General features: G+C 29.8%; 2 protein-coding genes and 1 long non-coding RNA gene across 3 annotated transcripts; 1 reads left to right on the forward strand and 2 right to left on the reverse strand.

The window, feature by feature from the left end:
- Positions 1–8,845: 8,845 nt before the first annotated feature.
- Positions 8,846–10,352, reverse strand: LOC145759918 (uncharacterized). The gene is made up of 5 exons (XR_014286554.1): positions 10,287–10,352; positions 9,807–9,852; positions 9,509–9,585; positions 9,284–9,330; positions 8,846–8,994 (listed from the first exon to the last, which is right to left on the reverse strand). It is a non-coding gene; the product is annotated as an uncharacterized LOC145759918 (long non-coding RNA).
- Positions 10,353–11,201: 849 nt separating this feature from the next.
- On the forward strand, positions 11,202–20,291 carry LOC145760559 (zinc finger CCCH domain-containing protein 7A-like). Its single transcript, XM_082574478.1, has 20 exons — positions 11,202–11,728; positions 11,861–12,014; positions 12,321–12,464; positions 12,863–12,902; positions 13,380–13,577; positions 13,680–13,716; positions 13,932–14,056; positions 14,287–14,988; positions 15,160–15,256; positions 15,459–15,614; positions 15,678–15,873; positions 15,954–16,205; positions 16,320–16,530; positions 16,638–16,807; positions 17,181–17,306; positions 17,503–17,689; positions 18,118–18,247; positions 18,584–18,714; positions 18,918–19,075; positions 19,145–20,291. The coding sequence occupies exons 1-20, from the start codon at positions 11,209–11,211 to the stop codon at positions 19,344–19,346; spliced, it is 3,936 nt and encodes a 1,311-aa protein (XP_082430604.1). The 5' UTR covers positions 11,202–11,208; the 3' UTR covers positions 19,347–20,291.
- Positions 20,292–20,407: 116 nt separating this feature from the next.
- LOC145759598 (peroxisomal membrane protein 11C-like) lies at positions 20,408–21,475 on the reverse strand. The gene is made up of 4 exons (XM_082573446.1): positions 21,200–21,475; positions 20,961–21,139; positions 20,847–20,894; positions 20,408–20,775 (listed from the first exon to the last, which is right to left on the reverse strand). Exons 1-4 carry the CDS (start codon positions 21,431–21,433, stop codon positions 20,571–20,573), a joined length of 666 nt encoding a protein of 221 aa, XP_082429572.1. The 5' UTR covers positions 21,434–21,475; the 3' UTR covers positions 20,408–20,570.
- Positions 21,476–21,677: the final 202 nt, after the last annotated feature.

Raw genomic sequence — 21,677 nt, forward strand, 5'->3', positions numbered from 1 at the left:
AAAAGTAATTAGTTTCTTAGGCTGTAGGTTGCAATAAAATACAATTTTTGTTAGGCTAAATTTCGGCATTTTCAAAATGGCGATTACATCGTTAAAAATACAATTTTCAACTTAACTTTAGGCCTATTTTGGGTATTAACATGATTAAGGCTGGGTAGTGTACTGTTTTCATTTAGTATTAGGCTAAGGACAATTTTTTTCCGCAATTTCTTTTAACTGATGAAGTTGTAGTTAGAGCAACGATCTTATTTCATTTTTAACATTAGGTAGCAATCTAATCCTAATAAATATATATACTATTAAAAATTGTAAATTAACTTGTTTTTTTTTGTTTAAAATAAAATATATCTTGATGTCAAAAGTTCATCCCGCATTAGAAAGGTAATTTAAAGTTCAGGCATTATAACTTATAATAACGTCATAAACAGATGCTTATAAAGCTATGTAATAGTATAAAATTTTTACTAAAGACTTTATTGAACATTAAAGTGATAATTAAAAGATTAAAATGTTACAGTTTTTTTTTAGATTATGTTCAGCTTTTGCCAAAGTCTAAAAAATGTAGGTTACTTTACAAAAAATAATGATTTTGGATTGTTAATGGTTTAATCTGTTTGTAAGTAAGTTAAGTTAATACAGGAGTTGTTTTATTAATTTTAAAGTAAAAAAAAGCATTAAAAATTACAATTTTCTTACAGAATCTAATGAATTCGATTAATAGAAATCTGACACGATTTGCACTTGCACCAAAATTAGGAAAAGGCGAGAAATCCTTGCAACGAGTAATGACGTCAAAAGTGGAAAGCATATCAACGATTAATGAAGTCAAAAATGGGAAGCATAGCAATGAGTGATAATCTCTTATCTAATCTCGTTCCTGATTATAAACGTCATCACGTAAGTTTTGTTAATATACTTATAGCCCTCATGTTTAATTTTTTACTTAAAACAATGATTAGGTTACATTTTTATGCCATTAGTTATAGACATATTGCATTTTTAATATATTGTAAATTTAAAGTGTGTGTTTGGCTTTTATTGCTGGTTGTTTTTGCTGTTGGCCTTTTTTTGTGTGTTTTTGGTGGTGTTTTTTTATTGATTGTTTTTGCTGGTGTCTTTTTTGGTTGTCTTTGCTGGTGGCTTTTGTTTTTGGTTGTTTTTGCTTGTGTGTTTTATTGTGGATTGTTTTTGCTGGTTGGTTATATTGTGGCTTGTTTTAGCTGGTGCTTTTTTGTTGTTTGTTTTTGCTGTTGGCTTTTACTGTTGGTTGTTCTTGCTGGTGGGTTTTATTGTGATTTGTTTTTGCTGGTTGCTTTTACTGTGGGTTGTTTTAGCTGGTGGCTTTTTTGTTGGTTGTTTTTGCTGGTGCTTTTTTGTTGGTTGTTTTTGCTGGTGCTTTTTTGTTGTTTGTTTTTGCTGTTGGCTTTTACTGTTGGTTGTTCTTGCTGGTGGGTTTTATTGTGATTTGTTTTGGCTGTTGGTTGTTTTTACTGTTGGTTGTTTTTGCTGGTAGATCTTTAGTGTTGGTTGTTTTTGCTGTTGGCTTTTTGTTGGTTGTTTATGCTGGTTGCTTTTGTTTTTGGTTGTTAAGGTTGGTATCTTTGTTTATGGTTATTTAATATGGTTGTCTGGTGGCCTTTTTGTGGGTTGTTTTAGCTGGTGGCCTTTTTGTGGGTTGTTTTAGCTGGTGGCTTTTCCTGTTGGTTGTTTTTGATGGTGGTTTTCAATATTAGTTGTTTTTGCTTGTGACTTTTATTTGTGGTTTTTATTGTTGGTTGTTTTAGCTGGTGGTTTTTATCGTTGATGATTTTGCTGATGGCTTTTTTGTTTGATATTTTTTTGTGATGAATTTTATTAAAGGTTGTTTTTGCTGGTTTCTTTTTGTTGATTCTTGTAGTTATTGATGATTTTTGTTGTTGGAAATTTCAAATAAGAAAACCTTTTTAAAACAATTGAATAGATTTATCAACTTAATATCATGTATAAAATATCTTAAATTTTTTTTAAATTTTTTGGTGGTATTTAACCTGATTGAATAAAAATGGGGAGGAACAATGGAAACACAATGAGGATTCTGTAAACAATGTTAATCACAAACAAGAACAATTAAAGAAAAGTTAGTTTTAAACAAAGCATAATTAGCAGTTGAAATTATTTTTAAATTTACAATGTTATTGTCATTCAGTTTTGCTATGTATTTAAAAAAAAATTAAATTATTTTGCATTTTGTACAATTTTTTGTCCATTATTTTAAAGATTTTCAACTGTTTAATCCATCATAGTATGTTCTTTAAAGCAAATAATATTTAAAAAATAAATTTAAACAAATCTGACACTATATTTTTATTTAGAAAAACAACTGATGAAATGAACATTAATTTCAATATTTAAAACATCAAATAAACATCATAGAATCCCTTTATGGCTATAAGCTGCCAAATTTTAATCTTATTAAACCACAACTCTTTGACCATCTAAGTCTAACAACAATGTTATAATTATTTGGCCCTTCATAATCAAACTTTTATAAACTAAAACTTATTTTGCCATATCATAATTCTTTGACCAAGTTTTAAAATATTGTTAATTTCAAGATTACTAAAAAATTATTTTTAAAAATAGATCAAGTTTAAATGCATTCTGAATCTTACAGAAGATGGGAGCACTAAAGAGGAAAACAACGGGACAACGAAAGGTTTGTAGAGGATGTTGCAAGAAAGACAATATTGGAACCTTGACATTTTGGTAAGAATGTAACATGACAATGTTTAATAAAAATTAAAAAAATAAACTCTATTTTATTAAACTAATGATTTTTAACATTTTTTGCCAAACATCTTAAACTGTTTAAGAATATAAATTTTCGACATATCATAGTTTGTTGCTTAGCAATATTTAAAATAATGTTTAAAATTACAATTTAACAAATTTAATCTTTATTTAGGTACAAAATCAACTGGTCTAACAACATATTATTCTGTCATTAAACTAATAGAAAGTTTTTATCATTAATATGTAACATTTTTAAAATCATAATTAGTCATATTCATAAACTATTGAGTTATAATTAAACTAACTATGTCTCAAATAAGTCTTACATCAATGCGATAGTTATTTGTCCCTACATAATCAAACTTTTATACACTAAAACTTATTTTGTCATATCTTAATTCTTTGACCAAGTTTTAAAATATTGTTAATTTCAAGATTATTAAAAAAATATTTTCAAAAATAGATCAAGTTTAAAAGTTTTCTGAATCTTACAGAAGATGGGAGCAGTAAAGGGGAGGACAACGGGACAACGGAAGATTTTTGGAGGATGTTGCAAGAAAGACAATAATGGAAGACCTTGACATTTTGGTAAGAATGTAAAGTGACAATGTTTAATAAAAATTAAAAAATGAACTCTATTTTAATTAAACTAATGATTTTTAAAATTTTTTGCCAAACATCTTAAACTGTTTGAAAATATAAATTTTTGACATAAAATAGTTTGTGGCTTAGCGATATTTAAAATAATGTTTAAAATTCCAATCTAACAAATTTATATTTTATTTAGGTACAAAATCAACTGGTCCAACAACATATTATTCTGTCATTAAACTAATAAAAAGTTTTTTTTATTTAAAATGTAACATTTTTAGAATCATAATTAGTCATATTCATAACCTATTTAGTTATAATTAAACTAACTCTGCTCAGATATGTCTTACAACAATGCCATAGTTATTAGTCCCTACTTCAACATACTTTTATACACTTAAACTTATTTTGTCATATCTTAATTCCCTTACCCAGTTTTATAACATTGTAAAATCTAAGATTAATGAAAAATTGTTTTCAAGAATTGACCAAGTTTAAAAGATTTCTGAATCTTACAGAAGATGGGAAAAGTAAAGGGGAGAACAACGGGACAACGAAAGGTTTGTGAAGGATGTTGCAAGAAAAACAAATATAGAAGACATTGACATTCAGGTAAGAATGTAAAGTGAAAATGTCTAATAAAAATTGATGGATAAATTATAATTTAATTAAACCAATGACAATTATATTCTTTATCCATCATCTGTAACTGTCTTAAAATTGAAATTTTATTTTTGTCATATCATACTTTGTTGTCTACCAATATTCAAATAATGTTTAAAATTCCAATTTAACAAATTTATTTTGCTTATTAAATTTTTTTTTTTTATATAACACCTTATGCTTATATTAACAGGGTTTTGCAATTTTCGCCCCGGGTTTTTAGAAAGCGCAAATTCTAGAAAACTGATTGGTAAAATTTATGCTCAGTTTATATCAAGTTTCATCGTCAACTTTCAAGTTTTTTTGCGACAATTTAACAATACAATCAGAGGTGTATAGTTATTGTTACGTCATACTGGGGTACAAACCATCTACAAGAAAAAAGTTGTTATAGACAATTTAAATTATATGACGTCATACAACAGACAAGGAGACACAACTACACTTAGAAGTGGAAATCAAAATCAATTTTAACAGGTCTTGAGAGTCGATCTTACGCCAAATAAGGTAAAATTAATTTTAAGATTGTTTGATAAATTTAATTTATGTTTCCTTTAGAATTTTTATTATTTTAATTGGGTATTAAATATATAAACCTTGGGTTATTTTAAAAGATTATTTTTTATATATTTTGTAACATATAGCTGTTAATCACCTCAAAAATATATAGAAATAATTTAAAACAATTTTTAACATGTTTTTAAAATAATATTTTTTTGTAGATGTTTTGACGAGAGTTGACGGAGTAGGGGATGGTTGGGTATTTGTGACGTGGATTGTAACGTATACCATGACGTTATGGTGATTTAAAGTTGGTTAATTATTTGTGCGTAGACATAAATTTAGTTTTATCGGTAAGCTGGTCTATTAAGAAATGTTATAGGTTGGTTTTTTAATTAAAAAAATTTCCCAAAATGAACTGAGAATTTATATTTTATTTTTTTGCATGTATGCTGCATGTTGCATGTTTTTTTTTTGTTTTATATTTTGCATGTTGCATGTTTTTATTTTAAGTTAATTTTATTTATATATATTTTCTCGGTTTATTTTGACAAAGTTTTTTTATATTTAAAAGCCAAGTTATTTCGATTTTTTAATATATTAGTTGATTTGTAAAACAAAATTTAGTTGAAAGCAAATAGATTAATTGACGACAAATACGTCGCTTTCTATTTAACGAATCTCTGATTTGTTCTCTTCTTTGTCGCTGGAGTTTAAGCATTTTCTAGACCCTACGTCATGTGTCGTCACCAGTTATTATGCAACGTCACCAACTAAACAATCACAGGTTGATGACGTCATCCGTTCGACAGCGTGAACGCCTTGTTGTAATGTGAAAGTGCACCAAAATAAGTTTAAAGGTATTTGATTAAAATTATTTTCTTTACAGTACCTTAACTAGATACATTGTGTTGTAGTACTAAAATACAACTCTATTCTTGTTTAAATGTATTTTAGGGACTTTATTTTATATTTTTAGATCGACTATAACTTAATGGTCTTTAAAACTCATCGTGCATTAGTGGCGTCATTACAGCCTAAATGACGTCACTTATAACACCAGTTCCTGATTAATAAAAGGTAAATACTTAACTTCATACAATCATCATTATCGGGCTTTGGCAATTTAAAGTTATGCATTTAAGAATAATTAAATATTATTTTAAATCTTTTTTTTAATTTATGTTTTGTTAGTGTATATATATAAATATTAAGTGTCTTTTGATTATTTTTACTAAATTTAATTTTTTGTTGCAGTGATAAGTCAACATCACTTTTATGTTCATCTTATCACCAGCAAGTGACGTCATCGTTCATTACGTCACAACTGATAAAATTAGAACCGGAATGGGAACTGTAAATGTTCTTTCTCCCTATGTAGAAGGTAAATTATTTCAATTAGTTTAAATAAAAATTCGATATTTGAACTAATTGTAAAATTGTGAGGTAAAAGCTCTTGTATATGACAATTTTTTTTTTTATACATGACGTAACCCAACTGGCTTGAAGTATGTTTTGTACTTGTATAGCTCTATGTATTATAACTTTTAACTTAATACATAACAACTTTGGCACATTTTTAATACTTTTTTACGTTTAGATATCCGAAAAATGATGGGGCTTCTTTTAATCTTGGTTCTTATTGTTTCTATACGGCATTTTCTATTGTTTAAAAATGGTGATTTTGGATTCAACAGTTGTGACGTCACGTATGGTCAATGTGACGTAGGATAAGGTCATTAATAAATGATCTAAAAGTAATGGACATTGAAATTAGATTCAGAGTTTTTGATTTCAATCACTAATTTTAGGGTTTTAAGGTACTAGGATTAGACAGAATTGTATGCAATATCTTTCTCTTCTCCCAGTGTATTTTTATTTTGCGGACTGTCTCAAACCTAGATTTACCCATTTCGCTTCGTGGGTCGGTCGAAGTTTGGGATTAAACAGTCAATGAGCTGACGCGTTCCCGGCGGCCATTGTCACATTACCATTACTGTTAGGTCCCCTTAGTGTCCCATGTGCCAGTACTAGTCTGTGTTTTGGCCCTTATGGTCAGCAGAATCACGTTTCGCCAAATGGTCGTCCGGGTTGTCCCATGTTGTATATTTTTTTCACATTAATTTTTTATTACTGTTGTATTTCGTGGCATATCATAATTACTTTTATAACATAAACAACGCACAGCTCATCTGATAGAGTAAAAACGCATTGAACAATTAGATAATGTGGAGGCTTAGCCTCAATAGCCAGGGACTAAATTTTAACTAAAGAAGCAACACGCTTGGGGTGCAGAGTTAGTTATATTAAGAGTTTTGCGCTAATTAAATACCGGTATCTATAAACCCCGGTTTTCTACTTTCTATCAATTATTTTCTTCCTTAGTGAGCATGGTGCGTTTTACTCGTGGGTAGTATATAGCGCCATGCTTAGTCTGCAGAATTGTAAGTTATTAGCTTGTGAAAGTGGAAATTTAACATCGCAGGGTAGGAGGAACATGGATGGAACACAATTAAGAGTTAAGTAAAAATATATAAATCCTAAAACTTAAACAAAATTCTGTCCCATTTTCTGTCATGATTATCATTGGTGTAGCGTCATGTCGTAGTTATATTTATTCAATGCCATATCTTAAATACTAGATAAAATTAAAAAACGATAATCCTCAGCTAGGGTTTAAATTTTGTTACTAAGCAACAACTCGGGACCTTTAAAAGTAAATGTAAGGTTAGGTAATTTTATCGAATAGTTGTTAGGTATTTGGTTAATTTGTAATAATTTAGGGTTATTATAACTTGTTAAAAACTTAGAACCTAAAACCAAAATATTTTTCTTTTCCAATTCTTTATTGTATTTGTATTAGGCCTAAACAAAAAATTTAAATTGCGTTTTTAAAATTTAAGTATTCGAGTTTAAAAAAATGTTTTAACTTTGTTGGAGTTGGGTAAACCACAAAGTTATTAACATCGTCTGGAGTTAAAAAAACAGAAAGGATAATTAGTTGTCAGTTTGCTCGGTATAGTTTTTCTTTTTCGTTCCGGTGAAAGAAGATCTGGAATCATATTTCATGGTAATTAAAATACACAAATATGGTTCGTTGCCATCTCTCTTACAATTTTTCCTTAACTATTTTTGTTTTTTACAGGTTTAAGTTCATAGTTTTAGGCTATAAACTAACACTAATAATCATTTATTTTACAGGCTCTTAATTCGTTTTGACGAATCTCTTGGGCTCTTTATATTTTAGCTAAAAATCAGCCTTATTTAATTATACGGTTTAGAACCGTAAGAGCAAGATAGTTTTTTACTATACCGAGCATTAGAAATTAGTCGCGCGCACCCTCGAACTTAGTTTAAATTGGGGTTTGGGAAAAAAATTGGTTGATAACTAAATTTAAGGCTTTTGGGTGGAATTTTTTAGGTGTCTTACTTTTCCAAGGTACCTCTAAAATCCCATCGTTTGCCAATTCCTATTGGGTAAAATAACCTGTTGCTTTCCGGTTGACCTTGACGTGGTGCAATGGTTTATTATTAACGAACCAGAGCTAAAAGACAGAAATACATAATAAAAAATGGTACAAACCTTAAACTGGTAATTTGAGCTTAGTCTTTTTGTAGTCATATTTCTTGCATGAGATTCCTACGCACCCCCCTTTGAGTCTCTTCTGTAATGTATTGAACCATTTGTAATTGTATGTGTTTGTCTTTAATTGCTATTTATTAGTATTTTGATGACGTATTTATTTGCATTAACCCACGAGCGGTTTAACCACAACGTCTTTGTTTTCGACAAATGCTGGTTTTTGAAACGTAACATCTTTAGGATTTGATTTTTAATTTCGATAAAAAAACTTATCTTGGAAATTTCTTTGTTTTTTCCCACTATGTTGCTTACGGGTCGACTGAAAATGAGGGAATGGAAATTAAAGGAACGGAAAATGAAGGAACGGAAAATGAAGGAACCGGAAAATGAAGGAACGGAAAATGAAGGAACCGGAAAATGAAGGAACGGAAATTGAAGGAAAGTGAAAAAAGGAGTAGCGGAATCCTAAAAAAATAAAACGCGGAAATACCGTTGACTGTTTATTTAGGTTTACTGTCATTTATTTGAGAACTGATAAGCGATAATGAGTTAATTTTTATTACCCCAGTATACCCTAACCCTCTTCTATAAAATGCCCGTTTATTTCTAAAATAATATCGACTTAAATACAAATAAATAGTCAACGGTATTTCCGCCTCTCCTTTTTTCATTTTCCATTCCCTCAAATTCCGCGTCCCCTTGCTTACACTTATCCCGATGAAAAATATAAGCAAATATGTTAAATTATAATGTATTGTCATAAAAAAAAGCAAAATAAAATGGCAAACAATGCGATTTTATTATATTAAACAAAAGTGTAGATAAAGTAACACAAATAGTAGATTCCACTTCTAGTTGCTAAGTTAGACTCCAACCAAGCTCATCTGTAAATGTAAGAATTAGTTTAAAAACCAAGAAAAATACGGAATTAAAGTCTTCTTTGTTACACTAGTAAGGGGCAAGCAAGAAATAATAAATTGCTCATTATGTTAAGATAGTGATAATTGTAGGGCATTGATGTGATCGTACAAGCATAGTTAGGTTGCACAATGGATAACAATCCCATTCGTTCTACGAGAACTTTAGCACACAGTAAGAATTCTGTTGCCAGTCTTGTCATGTGACTCTGTCTCGGTTCAAATAAAAATGAGAACAAATCTAAAAAATGTTCACCTTCGTAGTTCACCAAATCAGCAATGGCCATTTCAAAAAACCTTACCCTAAAAAAAACAAAATGAAGTTTAACTAAGTAGTAATATATTTGTGTTTTTTCATGCTGTTTAGTTGGGCTCAGAAATACCACTTTATTCCACAAATTCTATTCAGAATGTGAACAGCTTGTTTTAATCACAGACCAGACACCTTTTCTATTATAAAAGATGTTTAAAATATATTTACCATATTCTCACTTTAGAAATTGAACGATCAATTCATCTTTAAGTAATACGGATTGTAGACTCTTGTCTGCTTGTCAACTGTAAAATTTATAGATATTAATAGTTTGGATTTTAGGTTATATATGTCAAAAAAATGGGTAAAATATGACTCAGACTGTCGAATGACAAATTTTATACATTGTTTATTTGCATGTCAGTGGGTCCCGCTATTTCTAGCGCTGACAGTGGCAAACAACTTCGTTGCAGTTGAACAACATCATCGTCAAATTAAATTTGCAAAAATATTAACTTTGACTTACTTAATAAATTTTGGATTCTACATTTCAAGTTTGAATTCTTTAGAATCTAAAAAGATTAAAACAATGCATGTATATATATAATTTTGTCGATTTTAAGTAAGGTTACCATAAAATTCTAATAAAAAACTTAAAATTTTGGTAATGATTTATAACAAGAGTAGTATCAATGTATTTTTACGGTCACAACTCTTGTATAAATAACGTGAAAGTTAATTAACTAAATTCCTATAATGTCAGAATGTAGCAACACAAACTTCCACTTCTAATGTTAATGGCATTAAATGTGGCTTGGTATTTTGTTTGCCTTTAATCTATCATTTAAGCGAAAGTTTTAGCCAAGTAATAGCAACTAAAACAATTAGAAAATGAATTCATTTAATAGTCGAAGTCTGTCGGGCAATAACATTGTAAATAAGATCCTATGACTATTACTAAATAAGTTTTATATTGTAGGAATGTATATCAACGTTAAAAACTTACCTTAATTGATTTGTAGCTTGATTAGTGCGGTGAAATTTCGAACGCACCTTCTTTCATGAAAGCTTTTGCGAAAGGAAGTGATCGTGCAAATGCCCACGTTTTTTTTAATCTTTGGCCTTTAGTGTTGCCATAAATTTACAAACATTAAACATAAATTATAATTATAAAAGCAGTAATTAGAACTTAACTTAACACAAAATTTACAAAATAAAAACATTTTTATTTATTTATGTTAAAATTTAAAACCATATTTTGACTTATCTTATAAATCTAGTTTTTAACTTTAAAATGTGTATGGGGTTAATTTTTCATTATATATTTTTTAATATAACCATTAAAAAAAACTAAAACCGTTTAAAAAGGCAAATATTTGTAATTACATTGAAATAATAATTGAAACCAAATTCATAAAAAAAAATAAATTAAACTTTAACATGAACCGGTGTGCATACTACGCTCTAAGGAAATCCGTTTATTTGGTTCCCGTATAGAAATAATAAATGGCGCAAGAATTTTTTGTTTTTGTTTGCGCCCTTTACTATTTCCGGTTAGTTTTGATTTAAAATGGTGGTTTTACTTTCAAAAAGTCGCTAGACATTAATATATATAAGGTGTTCTATAAAATTTTAATCAAGACAGTCTTTATTTTAATTTTTTTAATCGACAACTGGCCTAGCTTTCTGATTTTTAAACATTTGAGTAAAATCAGAAAGTTGGCTTTAAAAATTTTATTCCAGAACGTCTTAAATATATTTATAAACGTATGTGATTTAATTATATGCTTTATAATACTATTATATAAATTTGTAATAAACTTTATATGATTAACCTTGTCTTATTTTTAAGTTAACTAGTTTTTAAAAATACGAACCTATTTATACATTTTTAATTTTTTTTAAAATTTTTAGTGGTTTTTAAAAGAATGGTTAAGATTTTTGTTGGTAGATTAGCATCAGTAGTCTCACCATCGCAACTTCGGGATTTGTTTGAAAAGTATGGAGCTGTGTCTGACTGTGACATTTTACGAGATTACGCTTTTGTTCATATGTCAAGTGAACCTGACGCAATTGTAGCTATCGAAGCCTTGGACAAATTTGAATTGTGTGGTAGTAAATTAAGCGTCGAAATGTCGACCTCACGTTCTATGAAATCTTGTCAATTAACTGTTAAAAATTTGCCCCCTGGCGTTACTACACAGGACTTACACAAACTTTTTAAGAAATTCGGAACGGTCACTTTGTGCCGTGTACAAAATGATAAAGCAATTGTGCACATGAGATTTCCTTCTATGGCCACAAATGCAGTTCGAAATCTAAACGGGGAAACTTTTAAAGGAAACGTACTTTCAGTTGAATTTGCAAATAATATGTCAAAAAATGAATGGGTTAAAATATCAAATGATTATTATCCTAATGAAAACATAAATGGAATACAAACTCCAGGTATAATTTTAATGCTATTGTATATATTTTATTAGGTTAGTTAGTCATAGGCACAGTAATAAAACTTTTTGGCCTTAATTTAAAAAAAAGGCTATGCCAGAAAGTAAATACTAAATAATTTTTAAATTTTAGAACCAGAAATTTTAGCTGGTCCAAAAACTCATGTTGTGGTCTCTTATCCAACAACACCTGCAACAAATGCGTGGAAGAATGTTAATTCATTTGATAAAAATCCAGATAAATCAAAACCCGTCGTCATAGAAAACAACTCTACAAATAATACAAGGTATTTATTGACTTTAGTTGTATTTTTTGTAATCAGAACCTATTTGTAATAACAAATTGTTTTTCTAATTATTATTAATGTAATTATAGGCTGTTATTTGCTTACATCAAATAACAAATAAGGTAATTTCTATTATATACATAATTGATAATATACATATGTTTAAAACTATAATCCCACCGATTTATTTACATTAACATGTGTTGTTTACATAAATACTCAATTATAAAGTATTTTTTATCAACATTGCTTGTTTATGCTATGCAACTGTTTGTCATTATTTAATTGATTTATTTTATATTACAGTGTTCCCGTTTTTATTCCACCTATTCAACCTTCAATGCATTCGTCCACACCAGGAACAAACACTGCAACGATCAATTCCAATAAAGTCTCTGAATATAGGGAAGGGAGAAGACTAAGAATCAAACAAGGTCTTCAGTTTTTACAGTAAGTCGTTTTTTGTATAATGCATTTCAAGTTGATGATTAACAATGTGTAAATAGGTTTAGTTATAACCCTCAATTTGTTTGTCTTATATGATTCATTTTAATACTGTATATATGTACATAATTATGTTTTAAATTTTAATGATTTATACGTGTTGACTTTAGTTGGCTTGTTTAAGGTGTCCAGTTGTTTAAATACTTTTAAATTATGAGTATAGCATATAAAAAAACAGGTTTTAGTTTATATAAACTATAAATACATATACTTACCTATCATCTTTTTTAATATTCCATTTTTTTGAATAAACAATGTTATTACATACACCATTGCCAAGAGCTATTGATTAAAACTTGGTGGTAATAAAAATAGTTTACTTAAGTTTTTATGTTTGTTTTTAGGTCATCTACGCCCTGGAGTGGAACTAAAGACATGTATGAGGTAATAAACCAATTTCTACATTTTATTTACACTCCTTTTTTGTATGAGTACATTGTTAAAACTTACTTTTATTATAACTTGTTTACAAACTTATAGAAAGTTAAAAATTTAACCATGTACTATTGTTTTATTTTGGTAATTGTGGTTACATGTGTTTTATAAGTTTGAATTCTTTATTTTCTGAATTATAGAAAGCATATGAACCAGAACATTATAGTTTTAGTCTTTCAAATAATTGTTGTTTTAAATTTGTGTAGAACTTTGTGGTCTATATTGTAATAACAAGATACAAAATAAGCTATTTAGCGAAACGAAAATAGATTCACCAGAATGAATAGGAGTATATCAAGTTATAAAACTTGTTATTATTTAGTGCAGTCAGCATTTGTAAATTAATCATAAATAAAAGAATAAGACAATAATCCAAAACTTTATTAGGTAAAACTTACAACTGAATTAACATTTTTTTGTTGTTAGACATTTTTGAATCAATTAAAAGAGATGTTGTTGGACGAAGCTCAAGAATTAAATCGAGAAAATCAACCCAAAGAAGCAATAATACAATTAAACGAGGCCATTAATATTTGTAACTACACCAAAAAGGAAGGAATTTCAGTTAACCAGGATAATTTGGAGAAACTTCTCATGGAAAGGGCTCAAATCCATTTAAACATGGTAATCATTAGTTTGCTAAATAAGTTTAGTTTGTTTATTTTTAATCTATTTTTGTTAATTTATGTAGCCTGCTATTTATATATAATATATTTTTTTAAACAGCGTAATGCATCAGCAGCTTTAGAAGATGCAGAAAAAGGTAGTTTCTGTGCATTTTATCAATTTTTATTTCTTTTACATAACAGTATGTAGTGTGTTTTGATCTATAACAAGACATGTTTATAAAGTTTATTTATAAACTTTAAATTTTAATCAGCATCAATTGAACTTGCCTATAAGGAAGTAATAAATTTTCTACAACAACATTTTTAAAATTAAAATTTATAATTTTTTAACAAAACTATATTTTTTTAGCACTCGATATCAGTAAAGGACTTAATCAAGATGCTTTAAGATGCAAGGCAAGGATTTTAGTCAATCTTGGTCGTCGTAACGATGCCCTTTGTCTCATGCTGAAACTTTCGCAAGTTTCGACTTTTGTAAGTTTTTTACGACAGCTACTACTTCCTGGTCTCTGTATTGAACAATGTCACGTTAAAAGGAGAATTTGTTTATTATGGAAAATGTATTTTAATTGATATGATTCTATTGTATAATACCTTAAATGTTTTGGCAAAGGCAACATCACATTTTAATCTTAAATTACCGAGTACTTTGGCATTTTGTAGCCTACTTTAATGACAATTTGTTTGTATTTTCTATTTTTTAGGATGCAGAATCAGCACAGTTATGCAACATTCTCAAGCAGAGTATGGGGGTGAATGATGAGCAAGCGCTGGGCATGATCAACACGAAAGGGGCAATAGGGGACGGCAGAAACCGCCAAGCTATGTCCCCTAACACAAATCTGACAGGGTTAAACCCAGAATCAAATAATTTTCAATCGCAGAGAACCCCATGGCCAAATATGAATGGGAGCGGAGATAGCAACAGTCTTTCTTCATCTTACTCTAATTTTGGAAACAACAACAGTACGTTACTAGGTCCAGGAATACATTCTTTGCGCTACAACTACTTTAATCCAAGCAAAGAACCCCCTAACTCACAATTTGGAAGTTTTAGTCCTGCTCTTTTTGACAACGGGATCACATCCAGACCCATCTCCCGGCCAACACAGTCATCTTTCTCAAACAACGGCAACTTCCAAGCTCCGAAAAATAATCTTTTCTCCACAGAGTCTTTATATAGTTCACAACAACAACAACTGCCAAGACCGATTGGTTTTCGCAGACCAACACAGACTTCGAATTTTGATGGAATAAAAGAACGTTGGTCTTATCAACCCAGCGACGGTCCTTCCAATTTAGGGTTTCCACCTATGACGTCATCAGCTGATGGTAGTGTTGATAATGTTGATGATCAAGAAATGGCAAGAGCAATTGAAGATGAACTAAAAATATCTGAAGCTCCGGTAATAATGTTTTTAAATAATTTAATAATTGTATTGGTAAATAAAACAAATACAGGAATTGTATTTTAAATACATTTTTGTTTATTTGAAATTCTTAATGAATTTAATTCATTATATGACTATTTTATTTATAAAACACCAAGTTTAATTGTGAACCATTTACATTTTTAGACAATTCCAACTCCAGATTTTGTTAAACCCAGCAACACGCTTTGGCCAAATAACATTGAAGCTAAATCAACAACTGTAAACAATGCCTTTAATGGAGGTATGTGTATTAAATTACAAGAACATGGTGTAATACTTGTTTAAATTCAAAACTAATAATGTAAGAAAATATCTTTTCGATATAGGAACAGGAACTATTTGTTGTTGTTAAGGGAATTTAATATGAATCTTAAATTTTTGCAAAACTTATTTTAAATTATAAATTATGAAATTAAGTTGAATTTTTTATAAAAACATTTTAGTTGAAAATATTATTGGTCGGGGTTACACCCATTTTCCTGACTCAACTTTTAATGGGGGCCTTGGCTTTAATTCACTCTTCCTGGGGCCTGCAATGCTTGGTATTTCTACTACTCGACCAATGGTTCAAAATCCACCCCAACCCATAGTAAAACCAGGTAAATTTTAAAAGAAAATGTGATTTTTTTCTCAGAACTTATTATAATATTTTGTTTTTAAAGTGCCACAATTTGTGGCCACCAGTCTCACGGCACCTGCTCCGGTTGTGACACCACCAGCAGTCACAACACCCGCTTCAGAACAAATTAGTGACTCTCTGAGTGAAATATTGAGGAATCCTCTTCATGATACTCATGAGTTTAAGCTTGGATGTGCGGAGTGTGTGATAAGAACTGGGCCAAGAGTGGTAGACTTCCGGTAAAAAAAAAACTTTAAATAATTTAAATTTAACATTTCAGCAAACAATTAAAAATAATTTTTATTTTTATTTTTTTCAGACATGATGATGTCCCATCTCACTCTTGCTACAAAAACATTTTACTTTGTCGTCGTCGTAACACCGTCGACTGGCTAAAAATAAGACCCAGACCACAACCCCAATCTAAAGCCCAACTCTATGATGGTCCTTATTATATTTGTAAAGATTTGATGTCAGGTCAGGATTGTACATATCCAGCCGTTTGTACTTTTGCTTACAACCAGGAAGAAATTGATGTTTGGACATTGGAAAGAAAAGGAATGTTAAACAGGTACTGTAACGGTGTATGTCATTTTTAGATTATGTATTAGATTATTGAACTTACACCTCCATTTACATTTTTTTTCATGAATTTATTTTTTAACTTAATATTTATATTATTTAGACTTTGGTTATGCAAATCAATGGATATGAATTATGTGAGCAAATTATCGCTTGTTGGATTAATAATCTGTAAACATAGAGGAACCTTTGATTTCTTGTGTAAAATGTGCTTTCAAAATAAACCTAGGATTATAAGTAAATTTTCACCAACGCTCGGCAAATGTACAAATGAAAATACACCACATAGAGATATACCTGACAACCAGCAATTGGTAAGTAATTGCACTTTTTTATTGTTGGTATGCTTAGTGTTTTTAGTTTGTCTGTTTATCGATTTTTGTCTGTTTTAAGTTTATCGATTTCTTTTTCATTTTTCTAGACCCACATTTTGCGAGAAAGCACAGTAAGGTATACTGAAATTAGGTCACCCACCCAACAAGCAATTCTATGCAGACATGCCATCAGGTTTCAATGTACAAGAGGTAACGACTGCCACTTTGCACACAGTCTTGTCGAAAGAGATATTTGGGCAATAATGGAAAGAGAAGGGTAAGATAGCTAGGTTTTTTTTTTAATTTATTTACTCTCGATGTCGGAAGCCAGACTTCATGACCTAAACATAAAGTAACATCAGTTTCCCTAACCCAGTCTTGAGTTGCTCCTGGCGGTTTAGGGTATTACTGATTATAATTGCCCGGTAATTGAGCTGCTCCTAAGTGTTGGATTAGCAGGAGTTTATACCATTTGTAGTACATTACTCAAGGGTGCTACAGCCTAAGAGCAATGGTGATTAAACCTAGGGCCCATGTAGTGGAGGCAAGTGTTCTGACCACTACACCACGCTGTCGGTTTTTTCTTGTATGTCAAGTTTATTAAAAAATTTGCTGTGTAGTTGGTTTCTAAAATTTCATTGTTTTTCCAGTTTGACGGCATCTGATATCGTTACACAATCTGTAGAACACAACAACAACAAACAAATTACTGTCAATGGCGACGCACCCGAAACCAACACTTTATTTACTGAAGATAATAACGCAAATTTATTTAGGTAAGTAGACAATTATTACGTGGAATAAAATCTTAAAAATTATTTGGTTTTATATCAGAATGGTTGGGAATATAAATTGTGGTTTAAAACACAGGGTTTTTTCCAATCCTAAGCAAACTGTTAGTTAAATTATATATACCACAAATATTATATTTTTATAATGTATTAAAATATTCACTTTCTACTTTTTACAAAGATGGAAAGCGAAATTTATTTGCTCACTTTGTCATAAAAACGGGCAGACAAGCGAATCAACAAAAAATTTAAAGTATTGCACGGCACGTGCCCAGCATTCCTGGACAACGAACAAAAAAGTTATGCTCGTACATACTGCTAAACGCCAATGGGTCCAAATACGAGATTTACCATATCTTAAAAACAAGGTAATGTAATTATTATTAGATAGTTTTGTCGGATCATGTATGTTGTCTGGTTCTAGAATTACTGTGTGAGGGAATTATCACCTACCGTTTACGGTTCAAGAGAATTCTCTCCTACGGTAAACGGCCCGTTGTTTTGTCTAGAACCAGACAACATATGTTACCTGTCTTGTCTAATAACATTTTGATTGTAATATTTTTTAGTATTGGCTGAAAAGGTGCATATGTTGGAGAAACACTATATTTTATTGGTTAAATTGTAAATTTTAATAATAGGCATGTGTTAATAGTAAAACCTGTTATAAAAATGATGTAAAATTGCAAGTTTCGATTTATTGATTACTCTACATACAGCAGTTATAAACACCTTTTATTGTAAATTCCAAGAACAACTATAAGTAATATCCTAAATTAAATTTATTTTTTTTTAGAACCTACCAGTACGATTTGAACTTTGTGAAAATTTTCGCCGCCAAAAGAAATGTTCTTTTTCAGGTAAATGTAATTTTGCTCACTCACAAGAAGAAATGGATATTTGGATGTATTTAAGAGACAATCAGCGTAAGTTAATAACCTTAATTCTTATTTAATTATATTTAATATACTATTTGACTGCCTATCCTATAGGTTGCATTTTTACCTATTTTTAAGTTAATATTAAATTGCTTTTCATAACTTGGTTACTACAGAAATTTGTCTTTAATAATTGATCCACGCACCACAAACAGCATTTTTTTTAAATTTTAATAAGATTTAAATTGGACTTAATGTCCATGTCCATAAAGGTCCATTATACAAATTTAAAAATTATGTGCTGTCTATTGCCACATTTTAAATCTGTTGTCCACTTATTTATGAACTTATAAAATGATTTTCTTTGATCCAAATGTGATGTAGTAAAAGACTTAGAAGAATTATACTGCATGTTAAACAAGTCACAAACGAGCAAATTAATTGCAAAGAATCCAATCCCAGGACTTAACACCGATAAAAATAATATTATTTTGCCAAGCGACATTCTTCAACAGGTAAATAAATATTTTCTAAAAAAATGATCATTTAAAATTTAAAGTGTAATTTATTTCATATTTTCTGCATAATGTAAAAAAAAAATTACTCCTTTCTGATTTTAAGGTTCTTTTTTTGAATATTATTAAGTGTATGGCCTTGTAATAAATATTTCAAATGGTATTTGCAAGTCTCTAAATGTCCATGTTGTCTTAATTTACAGAGTGCTTATCACTGCTGGTTGTGTGACAAGGAATGTAATGGACAGAGACAATGGGAAAAACATTGCTTGTCTGAAAAACACAAACTTAGAGCAATATCTGATAGCGATGGTCACTGGAGATATAGAAAACCTGGCGGAAATTATAAACTTTGTGAAAGGTGGGTTTAGTGCATATAACTATTTTCTATTTCATGTAGTTGCAAGTATATTTAACTTTTTTAACTTAGGCACGAGAAAGGTGTTTGCGAATTTGATTTTCTTCCAGCAAGTGAAAACGCTTGCACATTTGCTCATGGCAAGGAAGAATTGGAAGAATGGACTGTCCGTCGCCAATATATTATTAATCGCATACAAAAAGCTAAAGACGACCATTTAATAGGTGAAAGCGATGTCGTAGACACTTTAATAAATCACGCCCCGGCGCATTAGTTTTAGGAACTTACGAAAAAAACTTTTTTTTCTTAAAAAAAAAGGTTCCATGTAAAAATGAAACACTAATAGTCTGACAATGCGATAAATTTTTTTGGGAAAGTTGCACTGGTAGATTATTTAAAAAAATTCTAATCAAATTAGTTAATAAGGTTTTTTTTGTACGACTGGAATCTTGTGAGATTAAACTTTGACATCTTTGCTGACACTCTTTTTAAATTTTAGTTAGGTTTTTGGATTATTATTTCTACCATTTTTAAACAATATAACATCCTAAAATGATTCGCTAAAAGGAAGTAAGACTAGCCTATTCAAAACACCACATGATATAAAAGTATTTCTATTTCTAGTGTGCCTTTCAATTAGTCGATTATTGTAAATAATTTCGTTTAAAAAAAGAACCGTTGGCACACTTTAAAAAAATATAGCCAAACAATGGGCTCATATTAGTCTTAATACCTTTAAAATTTGTTTGCCATATCTCGAACAATTTTGCTGTGCCAAATATGCAATTTGGTGCCTTAATTTGCAAAATTGCGATTCAGGTAAAAAATTTTTAAGTTGCTGGTGTGTTGAGTATAAATGTCCTTAAACTGAAGTTTCAATTTGTTTCTTTCAAACCAAAGTAAAAAATATTGTTGTTTAACTAATGTCATATTTTCTAGATTTATTTCTATTCTTGTTTAGGTCAACTTGTGTCAGAGGTTGAGTAATCTTTTTTATTAGTTTGTTCCTAAAATCTTTAAATAAAGTTTTTGTGACAGAGACTATTTTTGATACTAATTTTTTTTTTGATAACTTTGTTCGTTTATTTGTATGTTTATAGTCGTTACGAGACATGCGTTCGTTATTTTCTAACCTTCAGACAATTTCTCTTTGTGTAGTTTTGATGTCTTAACAAAACATGGTGACATCAACCTTCTTGTGAATAAAACATATGCGATCTTTACAACCCAATTTTTCCAAACTTCAAAGGAGAGTTAAATTAAATTTAGGTATATTGTGTTTTTTTGCAGGGCATCTAACAGATAACAACAAAAAATATAATTTGCATAGGGTTTTATTAGCATGGCACTTCAATTGCATTTACAAATTACTGCATATTTACAAGTTTATCACTAAAAAATAACATCCAAAAGGGATTGAAGTTTGTAATTAGAGAACAGAGTGATTAGTATTTAGATGCAAGCTCATATGTGTAATTTATACACAGATTCTGTATTTTTAGATAGTATTGGTAAGCTTAAGGAGCCCAATTAGAGAAGATGTTGTGCCCAATAAACCAACTGTGGTGTTGTTCAGTTTTCCCGACCATAAACCTTGGAACGGCAACCAATGAATTGCCATTCCCAGGTTGGTTGCACTTTCAACCAGATTGAGAATTTCTTTACCTGTTGAGCTAGCACATTTCTTTTTCTCATCGCTGGATCTTTACACAACAAATCAAAAATTTACATTTTGTTAACTTAGTAAAAGAGTTAAATATGAATTAGGATTTACCTCGTCTTAGCCATCACTTTTTTAAGTTTTACCAATCTCCAAATACATCTACAAAAAATGGTGTATGATAACATTTTTCTGAGTTATTAAATTTAAATCTTAAAGGCTTCTTACCCAACTATATTGACAACAAGTGAAGATATCCATGTCAAAAGACTCATAACCCACCAAGGTGCTGCAGGCATTGAAATTAAACCCTTTTCAGCAGCCCAAGCAATATGTTCAATGGGAAAGAATGCTTGGTTGATGACATTGCTCAAAATGCTGAGCACTCTTTGCACAACATCACGCTCCTTGGAAAAAATATATTAAAAATTCTGTTTTTTTATGTCTTACTTAAATTAAATACTTACTCCTTTTCCTAGTCCATAGTTAAGTGTATGTGCCAGCATGGAAGCATCATCAAACAACCTTAGGATAGTTCTACAGGCGCTGATTTCAGTCATGACTTTTGCAAGTTTTTGGGAAAGGTCAGGGTTATTTTTTACCAAGCCACTTGCCATTAGAGAACCAAAACCAACCGTCCTCATGATTTTGTCTCGGCCACGATAAGTTTCGAGCAATTTTATGTAAGAAACAAAGCTCATTTTGAGTTTTTTACGAGTTTTAAACTTGGGTTATTGTTAATTATTTTCTGTAAAAAAAGTTGCAAATTATACAAATTAATGTTCTAGTTAGTTTCAACCTTGTTAATCTTATAACTGTATGTAAAACCTATTAAAATGTTAGAAGTCTAAATGATTTGTCAGCAACTTATTTTTTGCAGAAAAATGCGGCGCAGTGAAGAGAAAATAAAATTTGTTTACATTTAGCAACACGAGTTGTGATAAA

This window comes from Corella eumyota, chromosome 7 (genome assembly GCF_963082875.1).
Source record: "Corella eumyota chromosome 7, kaCorEumy4.1, whole genome shotgun sequence".
Classification (NCBI taxonomy): Eukaryota; Metazoa; Chordata; class Ascidiacea; order Phlebobranchia; family Corellidae; genus Corella; species Corella eumyota.